A 24,127-nucleotide genomic window follows, 5' to 3' on the forward strand; every position below is an offset into this window, starting at 1 on the left:
GTCTGTGTCACACAAACACTTGTAATGCATCTGAAGTAACATAAACAAATAAATATAGTAATAAACAACAATGATATAGCCTTTCGATTGTATCTGTGCCTATAAAATAAAATAAATAATTTACATTGCTTTACTGTTTACTTACAATCCGGATCGATATACAGAAATTGGTTTCTATTTTAAATTACCCACAACACCGGAAGTTGCATGTGGATGGCCGATGATAATTACGTGACGAACGAAACCGAATCTTCAGACACATATTTCTATTTGAGTGGCGAGATATAGTTTATAACAAGTCATATCTGTACACCATCACTCAATGAAAATGCTGCAGTTAAAGGTAAATATTCAGCCATCAGTTCAATTGAAAAAAAAAAACTATTTCATTTTACAGGTTTGGCACAACACTGCTAAGAGTAATAGATCTAGTTACCATTTTTTTTAGTAACAGATACCTGTTTGAGCAAGGATTTGTAAGTGAGAAGGATTCGTGACTGTCTCTTTACACTATTAAACACCACGCGAGACGCCTATGAACCAGGAATAAAAAACGTTTTTCTCAACAAATACTTGTCTTATCGAGTCAAATGAAACACCAATGCAAAGTTTATTAAATTTCACAACGTTTATTACTTGCTTTAAGGACGGAAGATTTAGAAGATATGTCTTAAATTTTCGATAAAAAATACGACAGCTCATGAAATGACGGCCCCGCTTCAGAAAGTAAGACGATAACCCTCGCACCTGCAAGCTACATCAAAGGCTGCGCCGGTGGATATCAAAGGAAAATCGGTCGTCGCCCAACGTCACGGCCAGTGCATAAACACAAAAGCTCCTGCGTTGTACTGCCCCAAAACTCAGTGTGACTTATCCTTCTTATATACAGTCAAACCTCCATGTATCGAAGTTCAAGGGACCGTCAGAAAAACATCGAGACTTCGAATTATTCGTGGTTGAAATTAGACAGATGTTTTTTTACCATGACCAACTGTGGTACTTATGTACGTGTCGTCTCCGTTCCGTAAACTTTATAATCATTGTATCACAAGCGAGTTCTCATGTCTACTGATGACATCTTTACTTGGTATATCTAGACTAGTTCCATGTTGTAAAATGATGTGAACAAGAGAGATGTCAAAATCGCCGATGGTAGTTGCAAAATTATAAAAATAAAACCGAGATATATATTTTGAAATGCTGTTCTACAGCACATTTAGGAAAAAGAAAATTGGCATTTTCGGCGAACTCGTTGTCCAAAAAATCTCATTTCTAGTTATAAGAACATTTTATGTGTGATTTTTGTCATTTGGACCCAAAATTTACTTCGTATTATCTGAGTTCCTCGAGTTATCCGAATTCGAAGTATCCAAGTTCTTGAAACAAAGATAAAGAGGGAATTCGCCCGGGACCAGCAAAGTACTTAAGCCGGTTTGTCGAATTATCCGAGTTCGTATCAACAAAGTTCCACTGTATTCAATTAATCACATGTATTTCTATCGTTAGCAATACATGTGTATATTATAAACAAGACTTACGTGTACTAGGCCTAACCCATGTACATGTGTTCGTTTGGTGACTATTTAAGCGATGGTTAATATTACGGAATAAATATAAAATCAAAAACACATTGTAAAAAAACGAAACTAAAAAGGAGGAACCGAAATCGCTACAACACCTACAAAATACTTCGATTTAGAATGATCAATTTGCTCCAGTATTTATGCCAAAGTTTTGCATTGTAACAGTTTTGAGTATGAGTTACTAATAATGTGGTTCGCTATTTACCATTCTGTAAATTCTACAAACCGCTACCAAAGGTGACAGCAAACATCAAAAACGACTTACTGTATCTTTGCTGAACTAATGGTTTAATAACGCAGCTTGTAAAAACAAAGCACCGGGTATCAGCCTGATCAGTGATATTAATTAACTTGATGATATCAAGCAAGCAACACAAGCTGTCATAATCCCTATTTTCCGGCGAAGGGCGGTCATGAGACAGTTAGGTGTGACAGCATGCCGCGAACACCTGATCTGTACAGGTAAATTTTTATTCAATTCTATAACAAATGGTCCATGAAAAAAGTTTGATACATCAAGAACTTTGATTCATAAAAATTTGATTCATACATATGGGTTAGTTAGTAATATTATATAGTGAAAAAATTAGGGACCAGACAAAAAGTTTGATACAGCGAGAAATTTGATTTATCGGAGTTCGAATAATCGAGGTTTGACTGTACGTCCTTGGTTTTAGTAATTAATAAGTTACCCAAATGAGGAATTCTGTGAACAGAAAACACAAAATGTTATTATTATCAAAAAAGGGCATTGTAATTTTAAAGTGCATTACAACTTATCTAAGACTATGTTGCTGTGCATGGAATATCTAATTCTGTTGTCTCACTTTGTTGTAAGATGACAATTTAGGTGTTCTCCATTGACTACAGTGTATAGCCATTAGGGAAATTCAGTGCAAATGTCATGGTTGAATGAGTTTTACCTGTTTGTTATTTTCAGCACCATAGTGAGCAATGGAAGTGAATTAGTTTTTGACTTTTTCTAAAATTGAGACAATGAAGTTTGTCCCATTTTGATGAATAATAGTCTAAATTATGTTAGTGATGGTGCCATGTCAAAATTATTTTTTTGATAAAAAAGTTTGAAACAACTTCATGCATTTTTCTTTCACATAATTCCTCATTTGGGTAACTGATTGATTACTCAAACAGGTAACTGTTACTAAAATGGGTAACTGTTACCCATATGCAGGGTTGTGCCCAACCTGTTTTATGGGAATTTGGTTAAATCGGCCCAGCGTAAAATCGGTCTAGGAATACCCAAGTGAAATCAGCCCAGAGTCAAATTGGCCCTATACATAAGTTATATAGTAACACCAATGTAACTATGTTGTATATTATTTCTAATGGTTTTTAATAGTTTTTTTAGCCCACCATCATCAGATGGTGGGCTATTCAAATCGCCTTTCTTCCGTGGTCCATCGTCCTTCCGTCCGTCCGTCTGTCCGTTAACAATTCTTGTTACCGCTATTTCTCAGAAAGTACTGAAGGGATCTTTTTCAAATTTCACATGTATGTTCCCCTGGGGCCCTAGTTGTGCATATTGCATTTTGGGACCGATCGGTCAACAAAATGGCCGACCGGCGGCCAATTTGGATTTTGATAGTTAAAGTTTGTTACCGCTATTTCTCAGAAAGTACTGAAGGGATCTTTCTCAAATTTCATATGTAGGTTCCCCTAGGACATTAGTTGTGCATATTGCAACAAAATGGCCGACCGGCGGCCAATTTGGATTTTGATAGTTAAAGTTTGTTACCGCTATTTCTCAGAAAGTACTGAAGGGATCTTTCTCAAATTTCATATGTAGGTTCCCCTAGGACATTAGTTGTGCATATTGCATTTTGGGACCGATCGGTCAACAAAATGGCCGACTGGCAGCCATCTTGGATTTTGATAGTTAAATTTGCTTTTTCTCAAAAAGTACTGGAGTGATCTTTCTCAAATTTCATATGTAGGTTCCCCTAGGACCCTATTTGTGCATATTGCATTTTAGGACTGATTAGTGAAAAAGGTGGCCGCATGGCAGCCATCTTTGATTTTGATAGTTAGAGTTTGTTACCGCTATTTCTCAGAAAGTACTGAAGGGATCTGTCTCAAATTTCATATGTAGGTTCCCCTAGGGCCCTAGTTTTTCATTCTGATTAGTCAACAAGATGGCCAACCGGCCGCCATCTTAGATTTTGATAGTTATTGCTATTTATCAGAAATTACTGAAGGGATATCTCTCAAATTCCATGCGTAGGTTCCCCTTGGGCCCTAGTTGTGCATAGGTGACTGATCAGTCAACAAGATGGTCAACCGACCGCTATCTTGGATTTCACCGCTGTTTCTCAGAAAGTGATGAAGCAATCTGTCTTAAATTTTGTAAGTAGTATGTTTGAAAAAGTTTGAAAAGCAGGGAAAAGATCCCTCTTCCCATTGTCAGACATAGATCATTCTTTGGTGGGCGCCAAGATCCTTCTGGGATCTCTTGTTTTTCTCTGTCTTAGCAAAGTTATTTTTGTGTGATTGAATATTTTAGAGAGTATCAAGGGAGGCAACCCAAACAAAAAAATCCTGACTTGTACAACTAAGTACAATTTAAGTCACATAATGGAATTTGTGTATCAACAACACATTTTTCTATATATGATGACCTGTTAATCTATTAGAGGAAGTTAGCCGATGTATACGTTTTTTTGTAGTTGTTTTAAGAAAAATGTGTACATCGTTACCAGCTCTTGCCATGTGGAGGCCTCCTCTGTATAAATTTAGTCTCTAAAGCTGAAAAACATCGTATGAATATCAGTCCGAAAATGTCCTACACTATATATTGTACAATCCGAAACCAAAAATGAATGCCACGTAAATCCCATCGACCTCCCTCAGGAAATCGGATGTTAGATGTTACTATTTTAGGTCTGTAGATCAGAAGATGTTTAGTAAAGTTGATTTATATTTTCTGTAAAGCCATTGGAGTTCTTAATATTTATTATGAATATGTATGGCAATTTTGTCTCTCATTGCATTATCCCCATCAGTAACCACTAGGCCTACTAATACTGACTTTCCTTTTTTGGAAACACAGCTATACAATAAAACCATCTGACATCTCCCAGAAAAAGTTCAAAACGCGGAGTCACTAAGTGTCTTGCGCGAGTCTCTCACTGTGTTTAAGACTGTACTAAGAGAACATTGTCAATAATGCCCTGTCGCCCAACGTTACAGTCCGTGTAAACTACAAACACAAAAGCGCTTGCAATGATGTATTTGTCCAAAACCCTGAGCGAGTTATAGCTCATCTATGTCCTTGATTCATGTAAAAGATATTTGCAGTTAACAAGTCGGGGAAATCTGCCATATTCAGCTATATATATATATATAGCTGATTTCAGTTACTTTAGATAACAATATATAAAGCTACTATCAATAGTTCAATTCGGCTATTCGGATCTGTTTGTTTGATTATTTTAATGTCCTACCAACAGCCAGGGTCATGTAAGGACGGCCTCCCATGCATGTATGCAGTTGTGAAGTGTGAGGTTTTGGGAGACTGTGGTGTCTTCATGTATAGTGGAACTGTTGCCCTTTTTAAAGTATATAGACTGAAGCATGCCGCCGAAGACACCAAGCAACGCATCCCACCCGGTCACATTGTACTGACAATGGGCGAACTAGTGGTCCCACTCCCTGTTTAATATTTGCTGAGCGCAAAGTAGGAGCAGAAACTACCACTTTTATAGACTTTGGTGTGTCTCGGCCAGAGGACAGAACCCAGAGCCTTTAATTCTTCACAGGGCAGCTATTCGGAAACAATACATTTAATTGTCAACGTGTCAAATACACAAAGTTGCAAGTGCGCCACAAAATTATCAGGTAGCCACTGGCACACTTAAACACATTTAGCATGTTTAGATCGAAACATATAAAGATGCACAAATCACTTTTAAATTAATAACTCTGTAAAAGTGTTAAATGTAATCGTAGACGTGATATGTAATCATTTCAATGTGTTGTAGATGAAAATATACCGGTTTTTGGCAAAAATCATTTTCAGCTCATATTTGTACTTGTAGAATTAAAATATGTGCATTGTAAGTGTTGTGATTCTTAAAATGTTGGTAATTTGTGACAGTGAAAAAATACAGGTATTAAAAGTTCCTTTTGATTCGTGAGTACAAACATTAAGATACATACATGTATGACTATAAACTATATTTTCTCTTATAATTTTGTAATATGCTTTTAATATGTCAACTTAGTACATGTACATGTATATACAAGTAGCATTTTGAATAGTTATCAGGAACATCTTTGTGTGTCTTTTTCTTATTTACGAATGATGAATCATTTTCATTTTTTAAATTCTGTAAATTCTTTATTAGAGGATATTGTTCTGACAACCAAATATCATGTAATTCAAACTTAAGTGATGTTGAGATATAAAATACCAGTATACAATTTACAAAATGCATAAAAACATAGTACAGTTCGTTAAAGTTGATGAAACTGATTTTCATTTTCAAGTTTTTTTGTTTCAATTTAGTGAGGAACTGCTGACAGCAAAGAAAAGAGAGCTACAACGCTAGCAATACAATTACAATCACACCAAGATGTTAGAGAAAATCTTAACAGCGCCTGTGTCCAAGTACATCAAGTTACCAGTGTGGACAGTGGCTTTGGCAACTGGGTGTTTGGTTTGGCTGCTACACGCAGGCAAAAAGAGACTTTACCCACAGGTACCTTTGTCATAATATCATACCTAATCCAAAAACAACCTGATACAACTTTCAAAGTAATTTTACTCACTGAGGGAAGCGATGTAATGAATATAATACTAAATAGATTTAGACTGTGTTATAGCTTGAAGTTGATAAGACTATGGCAATTCTTTAAGTGAACCAAGAATGCCATTGGCAACACAGCCACTTTAAGTGAACCAGGAATTCCAATTATGGATAAAGTTAAAAGTTTATCTTAATGTGATATGGTGAAAATTTTAGTCAAACAAAAAAGGCTTATAATTAAAAACAACATAAGAAAATGTGAAATATAAGAAGCTTTAATATGAACATGTTATATAAATGGTGATTTTAAATGAAAATATGAAATAGAATTATTAGCTCACCTGGTCCGAAGGACCGAGGTAAGCTTATGGGATACCGCAGCGTCCGTCGTCCGTCGTCAGGCCTCCGTCGTCTGTCAACAATCAACTTCTTCTCCATAACCGCTGGTCGGATTCCAACAAAATTTGACTGGTAGCATCCTTATGGGCTTCTAACTATAAATTGTACAAATGATGGGGCTGACCCCCCAGGGGCCTGAGGGGCGGGGCCAAAAGGGGTCAATTTGGCTATTTCCATATAAACGACTTCTTCTCTAAAACCAAGCATGGGATAGCACCCATAATGCTATGGTAGCATCCTTATAGGGTGGGGATTCAAAATTGTACAAATGATGGGGCTGACCCCCCGGGGGCCTGAGGGGCGGGGTCAAAAGGGGTCAATTTGGCTATTTCCATATAAACGACTTCTTCTCTGAAACTATGCATGAGATAGCACTCAGAATGCAATGGTAGTATAATTATAGGGTGGGGATTCAAAATTGTACAAATGATGGGACTGACCCCCGGGGGGCCTGAGGGGTGGGGTCAAAAGGGGTCAATTTGGCTATTTCCATATAAACGACTTCTTCTCTGAAACCAAGCATGGGATAGCACCCATAATGCAATGGTAGCATCCTTATAGGGCGGGGATTCAAAATTGTGCAAATGATAGGGCTGACCCCCCCGGGGCCCTGAGGGGAGGGGTCAAAAGGGGTCAATTGGGCTATTTCCATATAAATGACACTCTCTACAACTAAGCATGGTATAGCACCCATAATGCAATGGTAGCATCCTTATACGGTGGGGATTCCAAGTTGTGCTAATGATAGGGCTGACCCCCCAGGGCCTGAGGGGCGGGGTCAAAAATGGTCAATTTCCATATAAATGACTTTTTCTCTGCAACTTAACATGGGATTACGCTCATAATGCAATGGTTACATCCTTATAGAGTTTGGATTCAAAAGTTTGCAAATGATGAGGCTGACCCCCCCGGGGCCTGAAGGGTGGGGTCAAAAGGGGTCAATTTAGCTATTTCTATATAAAATATTTCTTCTTCTCTGCAACTAAGCATGGAAGAGCACTCATAATGCAATGGTTATAAGCATCCTTATAGGGTTGGGATTTGAAATTGTACAAATGATAGGGCTGACCCCCCGGGCCTTAGACGGCAATAGATGCGGGGTCAAAAAGGTCAATTAGGCTAATATTTTCATATAAATTACTTTGTCTCTGAACCAATGTATTGGATAGCATATTTGTATGGTATCAATAGCATCATTGTATGGTTGTGATTCAAAATTAAACTTTGGGAGTCAATTTTGCTTATTTTTCTAATTGTCAGAGTCTTGTGATAATTACTAAAAAAAACAGGTGAGCGATACAGGCCCTCTGGGCCTCTTGTTTCAAAGAATAGGAAAATTGAAAATGAAAGTCATTCATACATATATCTGTATATGAATTTGTTATTAAATGTGTATTTGATATATTTTTATAGCTACATGGAAATGTTTTTATTATACTTACATCTATTGTTGTGTTTTAGAAGAGATCCATTCCTCCACCGGAGACTGAAAAAGCTGATCAAGATCCAAAAAAACTGGATAAAAGACAGACCAAGAAACTCAAAGTTCTCTATGGTACACAAACAGGGAAAGCAAAGGTAATTAAAACAGTGTAACTTGCCATGACGACCACCTCCGTATAAAGACCATCTGCTTATTCAGACCTCTTTTTCTAGGGTCCCAAAAGTCCAGTTTCTACACAATTCAACCTGTGTTTAAAGACTGTTTGGCTATTAAGACCATTTTCCATTATCCCTTGGGTAGTCTTTTTAGACAGGTTGGTCTACTTTCAATTTAATGTAAAACAAATAGGAGAGAAGTTCTGTGTGATATCTATACACAGGAAAGATATTATTAGATACAGTCCAACCTGTCTATAAAGGACACCAAAGGGACATAGAAAAATGTCCTTTACTGACAGACATGTGTCCTTTATAAAGAGGCCATTTATGTAATAACTTGGAACAAAAATGAGGTTGGTTAATCTGCAGATGCCCTTTATATAGATAGAGGTGCCCTCTATAGACTAGTGTCATTTATATAGATAGAGGTGCCCTTTATAGACTGGTGTCATTTATATAGATAGAGGTGCCCTTTATAGACTGGTGTCATTTATATAGATAGAGGTGCCCTTTATAGACTGGTGTCATTTATATAGATAGAGGTGCCCTTTATAGACTGGTGTCATTTATATAGATAGAGGTGCCCTTTATAGATGTGTCATTTATATAGATAGAGGTGCCCTTTATAGACTGGTGTCATTTATATAGATAGAGGTGCCCTTTATAGACTGGTGTCATTTATATAGATAGAGGTGCCCTTTATAGACTGGTGTCATTTATATAGATAGAGGTGCCCTTTATAGACTGGTGTCATTTATATAGATAGAGGTGCCCTTTATAGACTGGTGTCATTTATATAGATAGAGGTGCCCTTTATAGACTGGTGTCATTTATATAGATAGAGGTGCCCTTTATAGACTGGTGTCATTTATATAGATAGAGGTGCCCTTTATAGACTGGTGTCATTTATATAGATAGAGGTGCCCTTTATAGACTGGTGTCATTTATATAGATAGAGGTGCCCTTTATAGACTGGTGTCATTTATATAGATAGAGGTGCCCTTTATAGACTGGTGTCATTTATATAGATAGAGGTGCCCTTTATAGACTGGTGTCATTTATATAGATAGAGGTGCCCTTTATAGACTGGTGTCATTTATATAGATAGAGGTGCCCTTTATAGACTGGTGTCATTTATATAGATAGAGGTGCCCTTTATAGACTGGTGTCATTTATATAGATAGAGGTGCCCTTTATAGACTGGTGTCATTTATATAGATAGAGGTGCCCTTTATAGACTGGTGTCATTCATATAGATAGAGGTGCCCTTTATAGACTGGTGTCATTTATATAGATAGAGGTGCCCTTTATAGACTGGTGTCATTTATATAGATAGAGGTGCCCTTTATAGACTGGTGTCATTTATATAGATAGAGGTGCCCTTTATAGACTGGTGTCATTTATATAGATAGAGGTGCCCCTTATAGACTGGTGTCATTTATATAGATAGAGGTGCCCTTTATAGACTGGTGTCATTTATATAGATAGAGGTGCCCTTTATAGACTGGTGTCATTCATATAGATAGAGGTGCCCTTTATAGACTGGTGTCATTTATATAGATAGAGGTGCCCTTTATAGACTGGTGTCATTTATATAGATAGAGGTGCCCTTTATAGACTGGTGTCATTTATATAGATAGAGGTGCCCTTTATAGACTGGTGTCATTTATATAGATAGAGGTGCCCTTTATAGACTGTGTGTCATTTATATAGATAGAGGTGCCCTTATAGACTGTGTCATTTATATAGATAGAGGTTGACTTGTCATTTATATAGATAGAGGTGCTTTATAGACTGGTGTCATTTTATAGATAGAGACTGGTGTCATTTTATAGATAGAGGTGCCCTTTATAGACTGGTGTCATTTTTAGATAGAGGTGCCCTTTATAGACTGGTTCTTAATGAGTAGACGTGTCATTATATAGATAGAGGTGCCCTTATAGACTGGTGTCATTATATAGTAGAGGTGCCTTTATAGACTGGTGTCATTATATAGATAGAGGTGCCCTTTATAGACTGGTGTCATTTATATAGATAGAGGTGCCCTTTATAGACTGGTGTCATTTATATAGATAGAGGTGCCCTTTATAGACTGGTGTCATTTATATAGATAGAGGTGCCCTTTATAGACTGGTGTCATTTATATAGATAGAGGTGCCCTTTATAGACTGGTGTCATTTATATAGATAGAGGTGCCCTTTATAGACTGGTGTCATTTTATATAGATAGAGGTGCCCTTTATAGACTGGTGTCATTTATATAGATAGAGGTGCCCTTTATAGACTGGTGTCATTTTTATAGATAGAGGTGCCCTTTATAGACTGGTGTCATTTATATAGATAGAGGTGCCCTTTATAGACTGGTGTCATTTATATAGATAGAGGTGCCCTTTATAGACTGGTGTCATTTATATAGATAGAGGTGCCCTTTATAGACTGGTGTCATTTATATAGATAGAGGTGCCCTTTATAGACTGGTGTACGGTCATTTTATAGATAGAGGTGCCCTTTATAGACTGGTGTCATTTATATAGATAGTGGTGCCCTTTATAGACTGGTGTCATTCATATAGAGGTGCCCTTTATAGACTGGTGTCATTTATATAGATAGAGGTGCCCTTTATAGACTGGTGTCATTTATATAGATAGAGGTGCCCTTTATAGACTGGTGTCATTTATATAGATAGAGGTGCCCTTTATAGACTGGTGTCATTTATATAGATAGAGGTGCCCTTTATAGACTGGTGTCATTCATATAGAGGTGTCCTTTAAAGACATTTGTCGTCAGGTGCCCTTTATATAGAGGTGTTGTCGCAGATATTTCACTTACATTGTATGTATACCTTTGCGCGTCATAGTGCATTGTGACATCTTAGCTTTGTGACTTCACTTTTGTAACGTTATTATTGTAGAATGAATAAACCATGAACTAACACGGCTTTGTCAAGATCTCTCACTACACACAACAGGTGTCCTGTATGCACAGGTTTCCTTTATATAGAGGTGCCCATTTTATTTGATCTGTTATTGAATTACTTCACCAAAACTTATTTTGTATTTTCTGTCTCTCTGTATCTTTCAGACATTTGCTGGACTATTAGCCAAGGACGCTGAAAGAAAAGGCTTTACATCTGAGGTAGAGGACTTAAAGGATTATGACCCTGAGGATACATTGGCAGAGGAGGTAAACATTAACAATAATACACATAAGGATATATCTGATATGGTTATCAGTTAGATAGACGAACCATGCAACAACTGAGAAAAAGATAACCCCTACTCTTGAACGCCATCCGACCTTCCTGAACATCACCAGATTATCCTTAACACCACCCGGCCAAAAGACTGCTTAGGAATGACTCCAAGTCAGAAAATCTACTCAAAAAGCCATTTTGTCAGTTTTCATCATTAACTACAATAACAATTCTTAAAGATGCTCCACCGCTGACAAATGGTATTTTTTCACTATCAAAAACAGGAGAAGACGATTTAGTATTTTTCTTCAGTTACAAAAGTTACTTACTTTACACCATTACCACCGTTAAAAAGTTTGAGCTTCTAATTTTGATTCAAGTTAAAAACATGAAAAATAATTGATTGCATCCCGAAAAAATTCCTGAAAAATTCCGTGGCACTATATCCTATATGGAATGAAGTACTGATTGCACATGCACCAAAGCCGAAATAAATTATTTTATATTTTTTGTTTTGTTTTAATAAGGCATATATATACACGATTAAACACCAATTATTGTTCAAATGAAGAATATCATTAATGCTCTGTTGGCGGTAGAGCATCTTTAACAATCACAACATAGCAATTATTATACAGTCAAACCTGCCTTAGTGACCACCTTTGTATATAGACCACCTGCTAAATAATCAAGACAACTTTTTTAATGTTCCAAATGGTCAATTTCAACACAATTTGACCTTTGTATAAAGACCACTTAGCTATAAAGACCATTTATTCTTTGTCCCTTGGGTAGTCTTATGGCCATTATTGACTGTTTGAGTGTATATAAACATGACTGTAGCATACTCCAAAGGAAGACCACCCCCTTTATAAGACCACCTGATAATGAATGGACTACTTTCATTATCCTTATCTTTTAGATATAAGATTTCCCTTGTGAAATCAATTTTGATCATGGTATGGAATTATGGATTTCTCTACACTATTTAATGTCGACCATCAAAAATATATCTTCTATGAAATCTTATTTGATCAAAACATTAAAAAATATCTTAATACAATGTCATGTTTGCAAAACTTATATTTACAGGCAAATGACTGTTATCTTGTTGTGATTATCTCCACTTACACTGATGGTTCACCACCAGAGGGCAGTGCTTGGTTCCTTAAATGGCTTCAAGATACTTCTTCAGATTTCCGTGTTCAGAAAACATTACTGAAGGATTTGAATTATGCAGTTTTTGGATTGGGAAATTCCTTGTATAAGGAAAACTTTTGTACGGTAACTAATTATGAATATTTGTTCTTGTTCTTGCTTTTGACCTTTTGACCTTCGTATTGTTTGGTTGATAGAATGATATTTTGTAAACCAAGCTTGCAGTAAATTGATATTTTTCTATACTTTAACCATTATCATAACTAATATCTTGACCTCATTTGGTTGATAAAATGTTGACATCAGTGATTTAATTTTTTTTCTGTACTTTGCAGGTGGGAAAGAAAGTGGACAGCTTACTGCACCAGCTATCAGGAAACAGGATAGTGAGTTCAGGTCTTGGAGATGAAAATGTGGCAGATAGCAAACATGGAGGTATCACAATCACATAACTTTATTCTTGCTTTAATACAGTGGTCACTGCAGAAAAATAAATTCTTGTCTGCCTTGAACGTATGATAATAGATATCTTGTACCTGATTGGTGAAACTGTGGTTGTAAAGGGAAACACATTGAATTGATAGATAAATCTAGATCATTTTATGTCAAAATATATTTTTTTATTCTAAAACTGAATATTCAAACTTAACCAATTCATTTTTGTTCAGGAATTGAAGCTGATTTTGATGCATGGAGAGCAGAATTCTGGCAAAAAATGAAAACGCTAAAAAACTTACCGTTTAACAAGAAAACCAGTCAACAGAAGAAAGCTGGCCAATGTTCCAATGGAGATAATAAATGTGGTGGAAAGTGTAAAAACAAAAGTTCAGGAGAAGCCTGTAGCAGTGAAGAGGTAGGTAGTGTGCTTGGTAATGTTTCACTGATTGTCATACTGATCATTTCAGGATTTTATAGGAAAAAAAGAGTCCAGTCAACATGGAATTTTGAAGAGATTATCTAGTATTACATTGTATATGATATTAATTATAACAAATGAATGACCTTGACCTTCATTCAAGTTCACAGAGATCATATAGGTTAATATCTTTAAATATCTTCCTTTCAATAAAGACTGAAAGTGGTGTAGATTGAATAGTAAGGATTAATTTGTCTGATGTTTTGAAGTTTCAAGTTATTCCTCAAATCATCATTATAATATATAATGTAGTCCTATACTGTGAATAACAAAAGGCTATGTTGAGGATATGGCAAAGAAGTGGTTATATCAACAGTATGTTCCAGGAAACACAGGATTGTTACAAACATGTGTAGGATACAAATTACTTCAAATAGTAAATATGGGACAAGGAAGAAATCCCAACTTTGTAGACAAAATACATTGTCAAATTTACAAAGCAGTCCACCCTTTATCAACACACACATGAAACAAACAAGGTCATATTGTATAGAATTACTAATAGAAAATACAACAAGGTGAAAGAAACACAAAATTATAATGAGAAAAAAGCAATAAAACCTTCGGTGAGTGAAAGCAGAACACAAAATATAGCGAGATTTTGTTATGATCTTCAAAAGAATGCTACAATTGAAATCATTGAAACAAACAAAATGTGTGAAAATTTTTGTGTTGGAAGTAACAAAAATCAATTTGCCCCCAAAAAGATAAGAACGAGATTAACGAATGAAAGAGAACAAATATGGTTGAGATGAAGATGATATAATTCAGAGTGTTAGGCAATTATATTACACCGGCATATTTATAGTCTCTAAATACTTCTAGGAGTTGTATGAAACCACAAGTGAGGAGGAGGAGGAGGATGAAGAGGAGGAAGCAGATGAGGATGACAATGAGCTGTCTCTTCAAAAGAGTAACGGTGTAGTTGATGTGGAAGACCTCGGAAAAGTGATGAAAAATATGAAAAAAGCAAAGGTAATAGCATAGAAACTCTTTATGGCTTTTACCCTGAATGACAGAGGCAAGATTGTGTACAGTAACTGGTCTTATGATTGATATCATTCATTGAAACCATATACCATACAACCCTAGCTGGTAATTTTCAGAGGGAGGATTAATTCACAATTTTGTAGGATATTGCTATGATCCTAAAATTGTGGATCCATGCAGTATTGGGAAATTATCACAAAAATTTCATCTGCAAATATTGAAAAATAATTGAGTCATCTAGATTCTGAAAATCAGATTATGGAAATTCTAATTTGTTAAAATCATGAAAAAAATTTTACCTGCTTAAACAACTGGCTATATAAAGTATTTGCTTGTACATTCATGTCTAATTATCTTGGTCATAGTATTCATGTTAAACTCTATCTGTGGTGTTCTGTTTAGGTGAGGAGAAAGAGAGAAGACCTCGCCAAAGGGAGTGGCGAGCCCAAAGAGATGGTGACACCAGCACTTAGAAAGGCATTGGAAAAACAAGGATATCGACTGATTGGATCTCACTCAGGCGTGAAGTTGTGTCGATGGACCAAGGTGTGTTACAGTAGACAAAAGTTATATATATCCATGAACCATATATTATTGAATTACTAAGTTCTTATAATGTTGTATTGTGTTTATTGATATTTAATATCATTAGTTATTGAATTTTTAGTTGGACATATCTTTAGCTAGACTTTGCTTCATTTTGGGGGGAAAGTTAATTTTATTACTAGGCATTACTTTGGACAAATCGCACCATTGAGGAATTTATGATATGAATTAGAATTATTGGTTTGCTTTGGATTGAACCTCAAATACCCTAAAGAAAACCTCAACATGTAGTTAATTAATGAGTTTATTATCTCTGATGCAAATTAGCAATAGAAAATATGCTAAATGTACATGTATATGAATCTGTGTTGATGCAAATTAGCAATAGAAAATATTCTAAATGTGCATGTATATAAATCTGTGTTGATTACAATTTTATCATTGAATATGAATTTTTGGAACATTTTGATTGAGATTCATAATTCTATTTTTTTTTTTTTTACTGTATGTTGTTGTTAATCATATACTGTCTTTTTGTCCATCTTTCTATGACCATTGCTGTTTGTTAAAACTCCTATTATAACTTTCTTTTTTGACCAGTCGATGCTTCGTGGCAGAGGCGGCTGCTACAAACACACATTCTATGGTATCGAGAGTCATCGATGTATGGAAACAACACCAAGTCTAGCCTGTGCTAACAAGTGTGTCTTCTGTTGGAGGTGAGTCATTTCCCTGTTCTTGGGTTTTAGGAAGTAGTTAATGAGTACTCTTACCGCAGTATATAAGAGGTTATCCCGAGTGAGTACAGTGACTTTTGTCTTGTTTCCATAGACATCACACTAACCCAGTAGGGACAGAATGGAGGTGGAAGATGGACAATGCTGAAACTGTGATAGAGGGAGCCATCCAAAACCACCGCAGTCTCATCAAACAGTTCAAAGGTCAGTATTGACAGGTATTTTAGGTATCATGTGGGCCCAAACACAGGGACTTGTAACGTAGGTTGTGAGAAAGTCTGCTGTGTATACATGTGTACTATATACTATATAAAAGGACAAGGGAACCAACGGCTCGCTTGGAAGAGGTACACCTGCCTCTACAAAAGTCGCCCGTGTTCCGTAAAACATTGATAAATATGTACATATTTAATACCAATATATTCTTAAATAAATTTTCGACATGGAAAACACAACTTCAAACATGAAATAATAAATTAACATACCTTTATTTCACTATGAACGTGGAAAATGCAGTCAGATATCACCGATGTCGTTTTGCCTGTCCACTGAAATCTAGGTTAAACACGTTTGTGTGGATATTGTGTACCCCATACCCGGACCCGGACTGGAAACACCATATACCCGGTGTCTGTACACTAAACGCTACAATATCAATGTGGTAACGGTCAAGTACAACATTAGAGTCTCCATTTAAGTTAGATTCTTCAATTAATGATATATGCATCTCAAATAAAGGTTCTTCTAAGAACCTAAACCGTGAAACTTAATTTATACAAAGTCTGAGTACAGAATTTCAGTGTAGTATCGGGTAAGGGCGAGTACACCAAAAAGGCACCCATCATCAATTACAATATGGCGGATTATACGAACAAGAGTCGAGTGCTGGATAAAAAAAGTGTGATTCCTCGCTTAGCTGTTGGATTGGATTAATGAAAGAGTTATCAGAGATAGCCTATTTGTATTTGCAATGGGAAAATATCACCAGAAAGTGAAATGAATGCATACAAAATTTGTTACAAGGGAATATGAGTGCTTTTGACCTAGATTTTACTGGACAGGCAAAACGACATCGGTGATATCTGACTGCATTTTCCACGTTTATAGTGAAATAAAGGTATGTTAATATATTATTTCGTGTTTAAAGTTGTGTTTTCCATGTCGAAAATTTATTTAAGAATATATTGGTATTGAATATGTACATATTTATCAATGTTTGACGGAATACGGGCGACTTTTGTAGAGGCAGGTGTACCTCTTCCAAGCGAGCCGTTGGTTCCCTTGTCCTTTTATATAGTATATAGTACACATGTATACACAGCAGACTTTCTCACAACCTACGTTACAGGTATCATGTGGGCCCAAAGGGAACTTTCAAAATGTATTTATTAAGCCCATCTAAGGAAAACACTTGGATAAATAGAAATTTTTTCTCATTCTACTCATTTTGAATAAGGTTTCACTGTCACTCATATTGTTGATCTCTAAATATCACATAGTAGTTGACTATCTTTCTGCTACACGGAAAACAGAGCAAAATCAGCCTTCATTGTAACACAGATTTACACATTGGAGGAAACTTGCATTTATTTGGTGTTGTAACGTCATTCTAGATCATAAATATAGATGCTCTAACATTATAATTGTTATTGAAAAACTCCATAAGTTTTATTGCCAACACGTAGTTGGCTTTAAACATTTTCATTTTAACATGTCTTTGTGTAGGTGTTCCTGGTGTCCTGCCAGAGAGACTACAGGAAGGTCACGACATCAAGCACTGTGCCCTCTCCTTAGTGGGGGAGCCCATCATGTACCCAGAGATCAACAAGTTTGTGAACATGTTACATGACAAAGGCATATCATCCTTCCTTGTGACAAATGCTCAGTTTCCAGATGCAATCAAGTGAGTTACAGTTGCCATACATAGCTACAGTCAAACCTGTCTATAAAGACCATCCCAGCTGGACAGTCAAACATGTCTATAAAGACCACCCTAGCTGGACAGTCAAACCTGTCTATAAAGACCACCCTAGCTGGACAGTCAAACCTGTCTATAAAGACCACCCTAGCTGGACAGTCAAACCTGTCTATAAAGACCACTCTAGCTGGACAGTCAAACCTGTCTATAAAGACCACCCTATCTGGACAGTCAAACCTGTCTATAAAGACCACTCTAGCTGGACAGTCAAACCTGTCTATAAAGACCACCCTAGCTGGACAGTCAAACCTGTCTATAAAGACCACCCTAGCTGGACAGTCAAACCTGTCTATAAAGACCACCCTAGCTGGACAGTCAAACCTGTCTATAAAGACCACCCTAGCTGGACAGCCAAACCTGTCTATAAAGACCACTCTAGCTGGACAGTCAAACCTGTCTATAAAGACCACCCTAGCTGGACAGCAAACCTTCTATAAGACACTAGCTGGACAGTCAAACCTGTCTATAAAGACCACCCTAGCTGGACAGTCCAAACCTGTCTATAAAGACCACCCTAGCTGGACAGTCAAACCTGTCTATAAAGACCACCCTAGCTGGACAGTCAAACCTGTCTATAAAGACCACCCTAGCTGGACAGTCAAACCTGTCTATAAAGACCACCCTAGCTGGACAGTCAAACCTGTCTATAAAGACCACCCTACTGCTGGACAGCCAAACCTGTCTATAAAGACCACTCTAGCTGGACAGTCAAACCTGTCTATAAAGACCACCCTAGCTGGACAGCAAACCTGTCTATAAAGACCACTCTAGCTGGACAGTCAAACCTGTCTATAAAGACCACCCTAGCTGGACAGTCAAACTGTCTATAAAGACCACCCTAGCTGGACAGTCAAACCTGTCTATAAAGACCACCCTAGCTGGACAGTCAAACCTGTCTATAAAGACCACCCTAGCTGGACAGTCAAACCTGTCTATAAAGACCATCCCAGCTGGACAGTCAAACATGTCTATAAAGACCACCCTAGCTGGACAGTCAAACCTGTCTATAAAGACCACCCTAGCTGGACAGTCAAACCTGTCTATAAAGACCACCCTAGCTGGACAGTCAAACCTGTCTATAAAGACAACTCAAGGGAAAAAGAACAAATAGTTTTTATAGCCAAGTTGTCTTTATACACAGGTCAAATTATATTGAAATTGACCATTTGGGACTAGAGAAAAGATGGCAGGTGGTCTTTATATAAAGGTGGTCGCTTAGGTAGGTTTGACTGTACTTTATTATTTTCCACATCGATTGATTGATATGATAGTAATTAATGCAATAATCAAGTAAGTTTACAATAGTTAATGTTTTTTTATATACAAGTGAAATTGACATATTATAATAAATGCACACTACAATTTGAAATTATCGTTTAATCTTTATCAAAACAATCAAAAGCTGAGGTTACCACTTTTGTATACTGTAAACCAATTTTTTCACAAAATACAAATTTTTGCTTAATTTCTTGAGAGAGAGCTCAAACATACAGGAATTCAAATGTTAGGGAAAACAACAGTGAAAATGCATGGTTGATCACAAAATAGTATTTACATTTTCACTAGAGTTTTATTATGTAATCTTACCAAGCACAGTTGACATTCATAAGTCTATGACCTGCCATCCACTTATTAGGATGTCATTATCATTGTGACATTGCAATTTGTTGTGCCAGGGATCACGGAAGATAGCTGTTCATATGGCTGGTCCGTGTTTGACGATAATCAATACTTTATTCATTATAGATGTAAAATCTCTCGGGATTTCATTATTAAAAAAATATCAACTTTTAATATAAGTATTGATTGTTTTTTCAGTTGACATACCCAATAAATGTGGGAAAATAAAGTGATTTTATGGTAGGACTTCTCGTATGCTAGTGCCTAAAATATTTTCTATGTGAGGATCTGAGTAAGACAACTTTTGAATTTAAATGTGTTTCAGAAACATGTCTCCAGTTTTTGAATTTAAATGTGTTTCAGAAACATGTCTCCAGTTACTCAGCTATATGTTAGTGTAGACGCCAGCACCAAGGAAAGTCTCAAGAAAATTGACCGACCATTATTTAGGGATTTCTGGGATAGATTTCTTGAGAGTCTTATTGCCCTTGGAGAGAAAAGACAACGAACTGTGTACAGGCTAACGCTTGTCAAAGCATGGAACACTGAGGAGATCGAAAACTATGCCAAACTTGTCAACATGGGCAAGCCCGACTTCATCGAAATCAAGGTCAGTTCATTGTTTAAAGCATGTTTTTAGAGAATCTTGCCATGCTTGTAGGAAATTGTACATGACACTCCCATCCCTTGATCAATAAAAGACAATCTTATTGTTTCTTTTCTTTGTAACTGAATTCCATTTTTAATACATCTCTCTTGACATGATTACATCACTCTTGCCTTTGAATTGATCATTTGTCCCTGCAACTTCATTTTGCGTTTTCATGCCTAACGATATTTTCAAGGCAATTTAATTTTATGACAATAAATATGGTACTATTTTGACAGTGTTCAGAGCATTTTCTCAGTGATTAATGTTAGTGCTTTCTGATTGCTGCCGAAATTAGTGAAATTTAATCGCTAGTGTAATAAGTTTGTTTACTGTATTGGAATGAAATCCAATCTTGTTTGAACAGGGTGTCACTTACTGTGGTGAATCCAAGGCCTCGACGCTGACCATGGAGAATGTGCCCTGGCATGAAGAGGTCATCAGATTCGTGAAGATTCTAGAAGAAGAACTCGACGACTACGAGATTGCATCAGAACATGAACATTCAAACTGTCTTCTCATGGCTCACAAAAAGGTAACTTTGTCTTCTCATGGCTCACAAAAAGGTAACTTAGTCTTCTCATGGCTCACAAAAAGGTAACTTAGTCTTCTCATAGCTCATAAAAAGATGACTTAGTCTTCTCATTGCTCACAAAAGGAAACTTGTCATATGAATTCCTTTTACTGCATGATGATTGATTTAGTAGGATTGTTGATGATAATGCTTCATCAATTACTTGTCATTTTCTTTTGGGTGGTTTGAATATGAAAACTACCTTACAACCATAATTATAAGCAGCATATTCCTGATCACTCTTAAAACGTTTGTAATAAAAATTACCACGTACATTTAATTCAAACAAAACTGTTACAGTGCTGCACTGCTTAAACACACAAGCACATAATATATTAAAAAAAGAGCATTAGAAAAGCTTAACTCACAAATAGTCTGTAAGGCCACAGTCATTCTCAATACTCCAGAGGTTACTATCACTGTTATTAATTCCACCCCTAGGACAATGTAATAATAAAACTGAACGCAGCCCAGGAGAAGAAGAAAAAAACCTGACAGATTACAAACTGTGACACCCAACTTCATAGCCATAAAGTTAACTGTTATTTGATTCTTTTGATGATTATCAAAGGTCTAAAGGACCTATCTCATTTGTTGTTCCTTACAAAGCCTTCAGGGTTGCTATGACAATATTTAAAGGGGCAATTGACTCACGCTAATTCTTTTACATAACAAGAAGCAAAATATGGCATAAATGTATAGTTCTATATTTCTTATGAAACATATAACATAAAATATTGACAAATTCCACGTCATTGTTTAGTATTTTAATTCATATCGTTGAAATATCAAATCGTTGATCAATACGATTAAGCAGGTACAATATGGACGCTGTACCCATACCCGAGCCAAAGTCACGCACATTAAACAAATAAACTACATAACCACTGAGAAGGTAAACCTATGGGGCCCAAAATTTTTTTTTGTTTTCCTCATAAATATGAATGCGAATGCAATAAATTAGTTCGCAAGCAGTAGAATTGTGTTTGCAGACAAAAGTATTACATTTGAACACCAACTTCTTATTTTTCGTGTCCTTTTCCAGTCGTTGCATGAAAAGTGCAGATAGGAAACATTTGTAGATTGATCACTGTAAATCTTATGGTATATTTATATCACAATGTGTTATATTTTTGTACAGTTCAAAGTTAAAGGAGAATGGTGGACATGGATAGATTATGATAAATTCCACAAACTTGTGCAAGCATTTATGTCTAGTGATGGAAAAGAAACATTCAGTGCTGAGGACTACATGGCCAAGACACCGGCCTGGGCGGTGTTTGGGGCCACAGAACAAGGATTCGATCCAACAGAGACTAGATTCCATAGGAAAAAGAAGAAAGATATCGGTGGCTGTTGAGTGCTTCACAGTGAAGACATTTGTCATTTTGTTCTTATATATGATCAAAGACATTTAAGTTTTTAAGAATATTCCAGCTAGGATCAATCTTGTTACTTCAGGCTTTTAAAAGGATTTTAGAATACTTTGAACTGGGAACAGTCTTGTGACTTAAGACTGTTGAAAGGATTTAGAAGCCTTTTGAAAGGATTTAGAATGCTTCCAGCTGTTACCGGCATTGCTCAGATTCCTTAATTGATACTGAAATAAATATCGTAATTATTCATTTTTACTCTAAGCAAAAAAACAAAACAAAAAAAAACAGCTGTAGTTTTTTCTGAAATTAGATAATCTGAATTAATTTCTCTCTTCTTACTTTGTCATTGTCTTTTTGTTTAAATCCAGTTATTTATGCTAAATAAACAAATAATCTTATACATTTCATCATTTTTAATCATCATGTTTGAATTTGAATTATTTTGTGAAAATTTTGACTAGCTACAATAACTGGCTAAGCTATTCATTGGATGGTTGAATAGACTGTTTAAACAGCCAGGGTCAATAAAGGGCAGTCTTCCCAGCATACAATGTGTTGCATGTGTGAATTTCTGTATGTTTTGGTGTGCTGTGGTATATTTTTGTGGTAAGTCTTTGTAACAGTGGAAATCATGTCTGTCTTATAGTGCTACCATACTGAAGCATGCCACTGGGGACACCAAACACCATACCCCAACCTGTCACATTATACTGACGTAATTCAGTCAGCCTATTCCCTATATTCTGAAAACTAAGCAGTAGCAAAAACTATGACTTGAATAGAATTTCATGTGTCAAATTCAGGGGACAGAACCCAGAGCCTTCCTCACAGGGGCAAGCGCTCAACAGAAGGCCAAAAGTGAGGTGGTGCAAGGAAGAGAAAAGATGAGATCCTAAACTTAAGTCTTTTACGATATGATGCAATGGCGGCAGCGGGTACAATTCTAACGCCCTACATACAGGGTAAAAATGGCGTAATTTTGTTCCAACTCACAAACAAATGTACTGGAAATTGTAAGAAACTACTTCAATGGGATACTAATTTAAGACTTTATCACTTTGTAAGGGTAATATGACTTGTCATCTTATTCACAAAAAGTAATTCGGAGGAATGTGCATGATGATCAAGACACAGGAGAAAGAGAGAGAATGTGCTGAGACTTGGACAAACATGGGCCGATGCCATAGAGAAATAAAATTCTAAAGACTCTCTTTTTTTCCTTAAAAGTTAGAATGTACTCAGCTGAGAAAATTACACATATGCCACCATGAAACATCAAGCTTCATTCTCAGAAATGGAAAAAAAACCATGCATTTGTTGACTGAGTTTGAGGTTATGTTATGTTGAACTAGAAAACCAAACTGTTGGCTTAGGCCGGAGTGCAGAGTTACTGTAGTTCCTGCTGAAAGGCACTGGAAAAACTCTTCACTATCGGCAGGTTAGTCAATCTTGAGAAAGTAGTATGATAAGAGCCTCAGCGACATCAATTGTGAAGCAACAATTAACAAAGGGGAAGAGAAATAACTAGAATGGTCCTAATCTGCTAGCTTAGGCCTGCATATTTTAGCATCATAGTTTCTATCTCTGGATGACATTGTCATTTATTGATAATATATGAGTTGAATGTTACAAACCTTGGCTTTGAAAGAACCATCGACATGCATTTGGGGCGTTGGTTCATGTGCCATCATCTTTCTCAAGCCTGTATAATTGTAGAAGAGAAGAACATAAAACGTTACAGTTGCATATCGCCTCGCCAGCAGTGGGATGCATGGCTCGGAAAGACGACTTATCATGCTGTTCTTCATCCCCTCGAAGGATGAGAAAGTCGATCGGGCATATGTTCATGAGAGGTGAAGTCAGAAGGAGAAAGAATTCAGCAGTTAGAGTTGTGAATGATGCCGAAAACATGGCAGTTTGTTATTACAGACATGTTCTTGGGCAAACGATGAAATTCAGCAAGGAGAGAATAGTTTTAGTAGGTGCAGATATAGGTTAAAACCACAAAGGAGAAGATGATGCTTGAAGGTCTTCGGTGATT

The 24,127-nt window shown here is 36.4% G+C and overlaps 1 protein-coding gene across 2 annotated transcripts; it reads left to right on the forward strand.

Annotated features, from left to right (window-relative positions):
• The first annotated feature begins 194 nt into the window (after nucleotides 1–194).
• Nucleotides 195–22,509, forward strand: LOC138331898 (S-adenosyl-L-methionine-dependent tRNA 4-demethylwyosine synthase TYW1-like). Of its 2 annotated transcripts, none has more exons than XM_069279756.1 (15): nucleotides 195–343; nucleotides 6,109–6,301; nucleotides 8,210–8,326; nucleotides 11,431–11,532; nucleotides 12,635–12,826; nucleotides 13,036–13,135; nucleotides 13,369–13,553; nucleotides 14,442–14,591; nucleotides 15,009–15,152; nucleotides 15,753–15,871; nucleotides 15,984–16,093; nucleotides 17,615–17,792; nucleotides 19,851–20,097; nucleotides 20,504–20,671; nucleotides 21,852–22,509. In XM_069279756.1, the coding sequence occupies exons 2-15, from the start codon at nucleotides 6,176–6,178 to the stop codon at nucleotides 22,068–22,070; spliced, it is 2,157 nt and encodes a 718-aa protein (XP_069135857.1). In that variant the 5' UTR covers nucleotides 195–343; nucleotides 6,109–6,175; the 3' UTR covers nucleotides 22,071–22,509. The 2 variants fall into 2 exon arrangements, with proteins under 2 accessions (XP_069135857.1, XP_069135858.1); XM_069279757.1 differs by having other exon boundaries at nucleotides 8,213–8,326.
• The last annotated feature ends 1,618 nt before the right edge of the window (nucleotides 22,510–24,127 follow it).

Source organism: Argopecten irradians, chromosome 9 (assembly GCF_041381155.1).
Source record: "Argopecten irradians isolate NY chromosome 9, Ai_NY, whole genome shotgun sequence".
Classification (NCBI taxonomy): domain Eukaryota; kingdom Metazoa; phylum Mollusca; class Bivalvia; order Pectinida; family Pectinidae; genus Argopecten; species Argopecten irradians.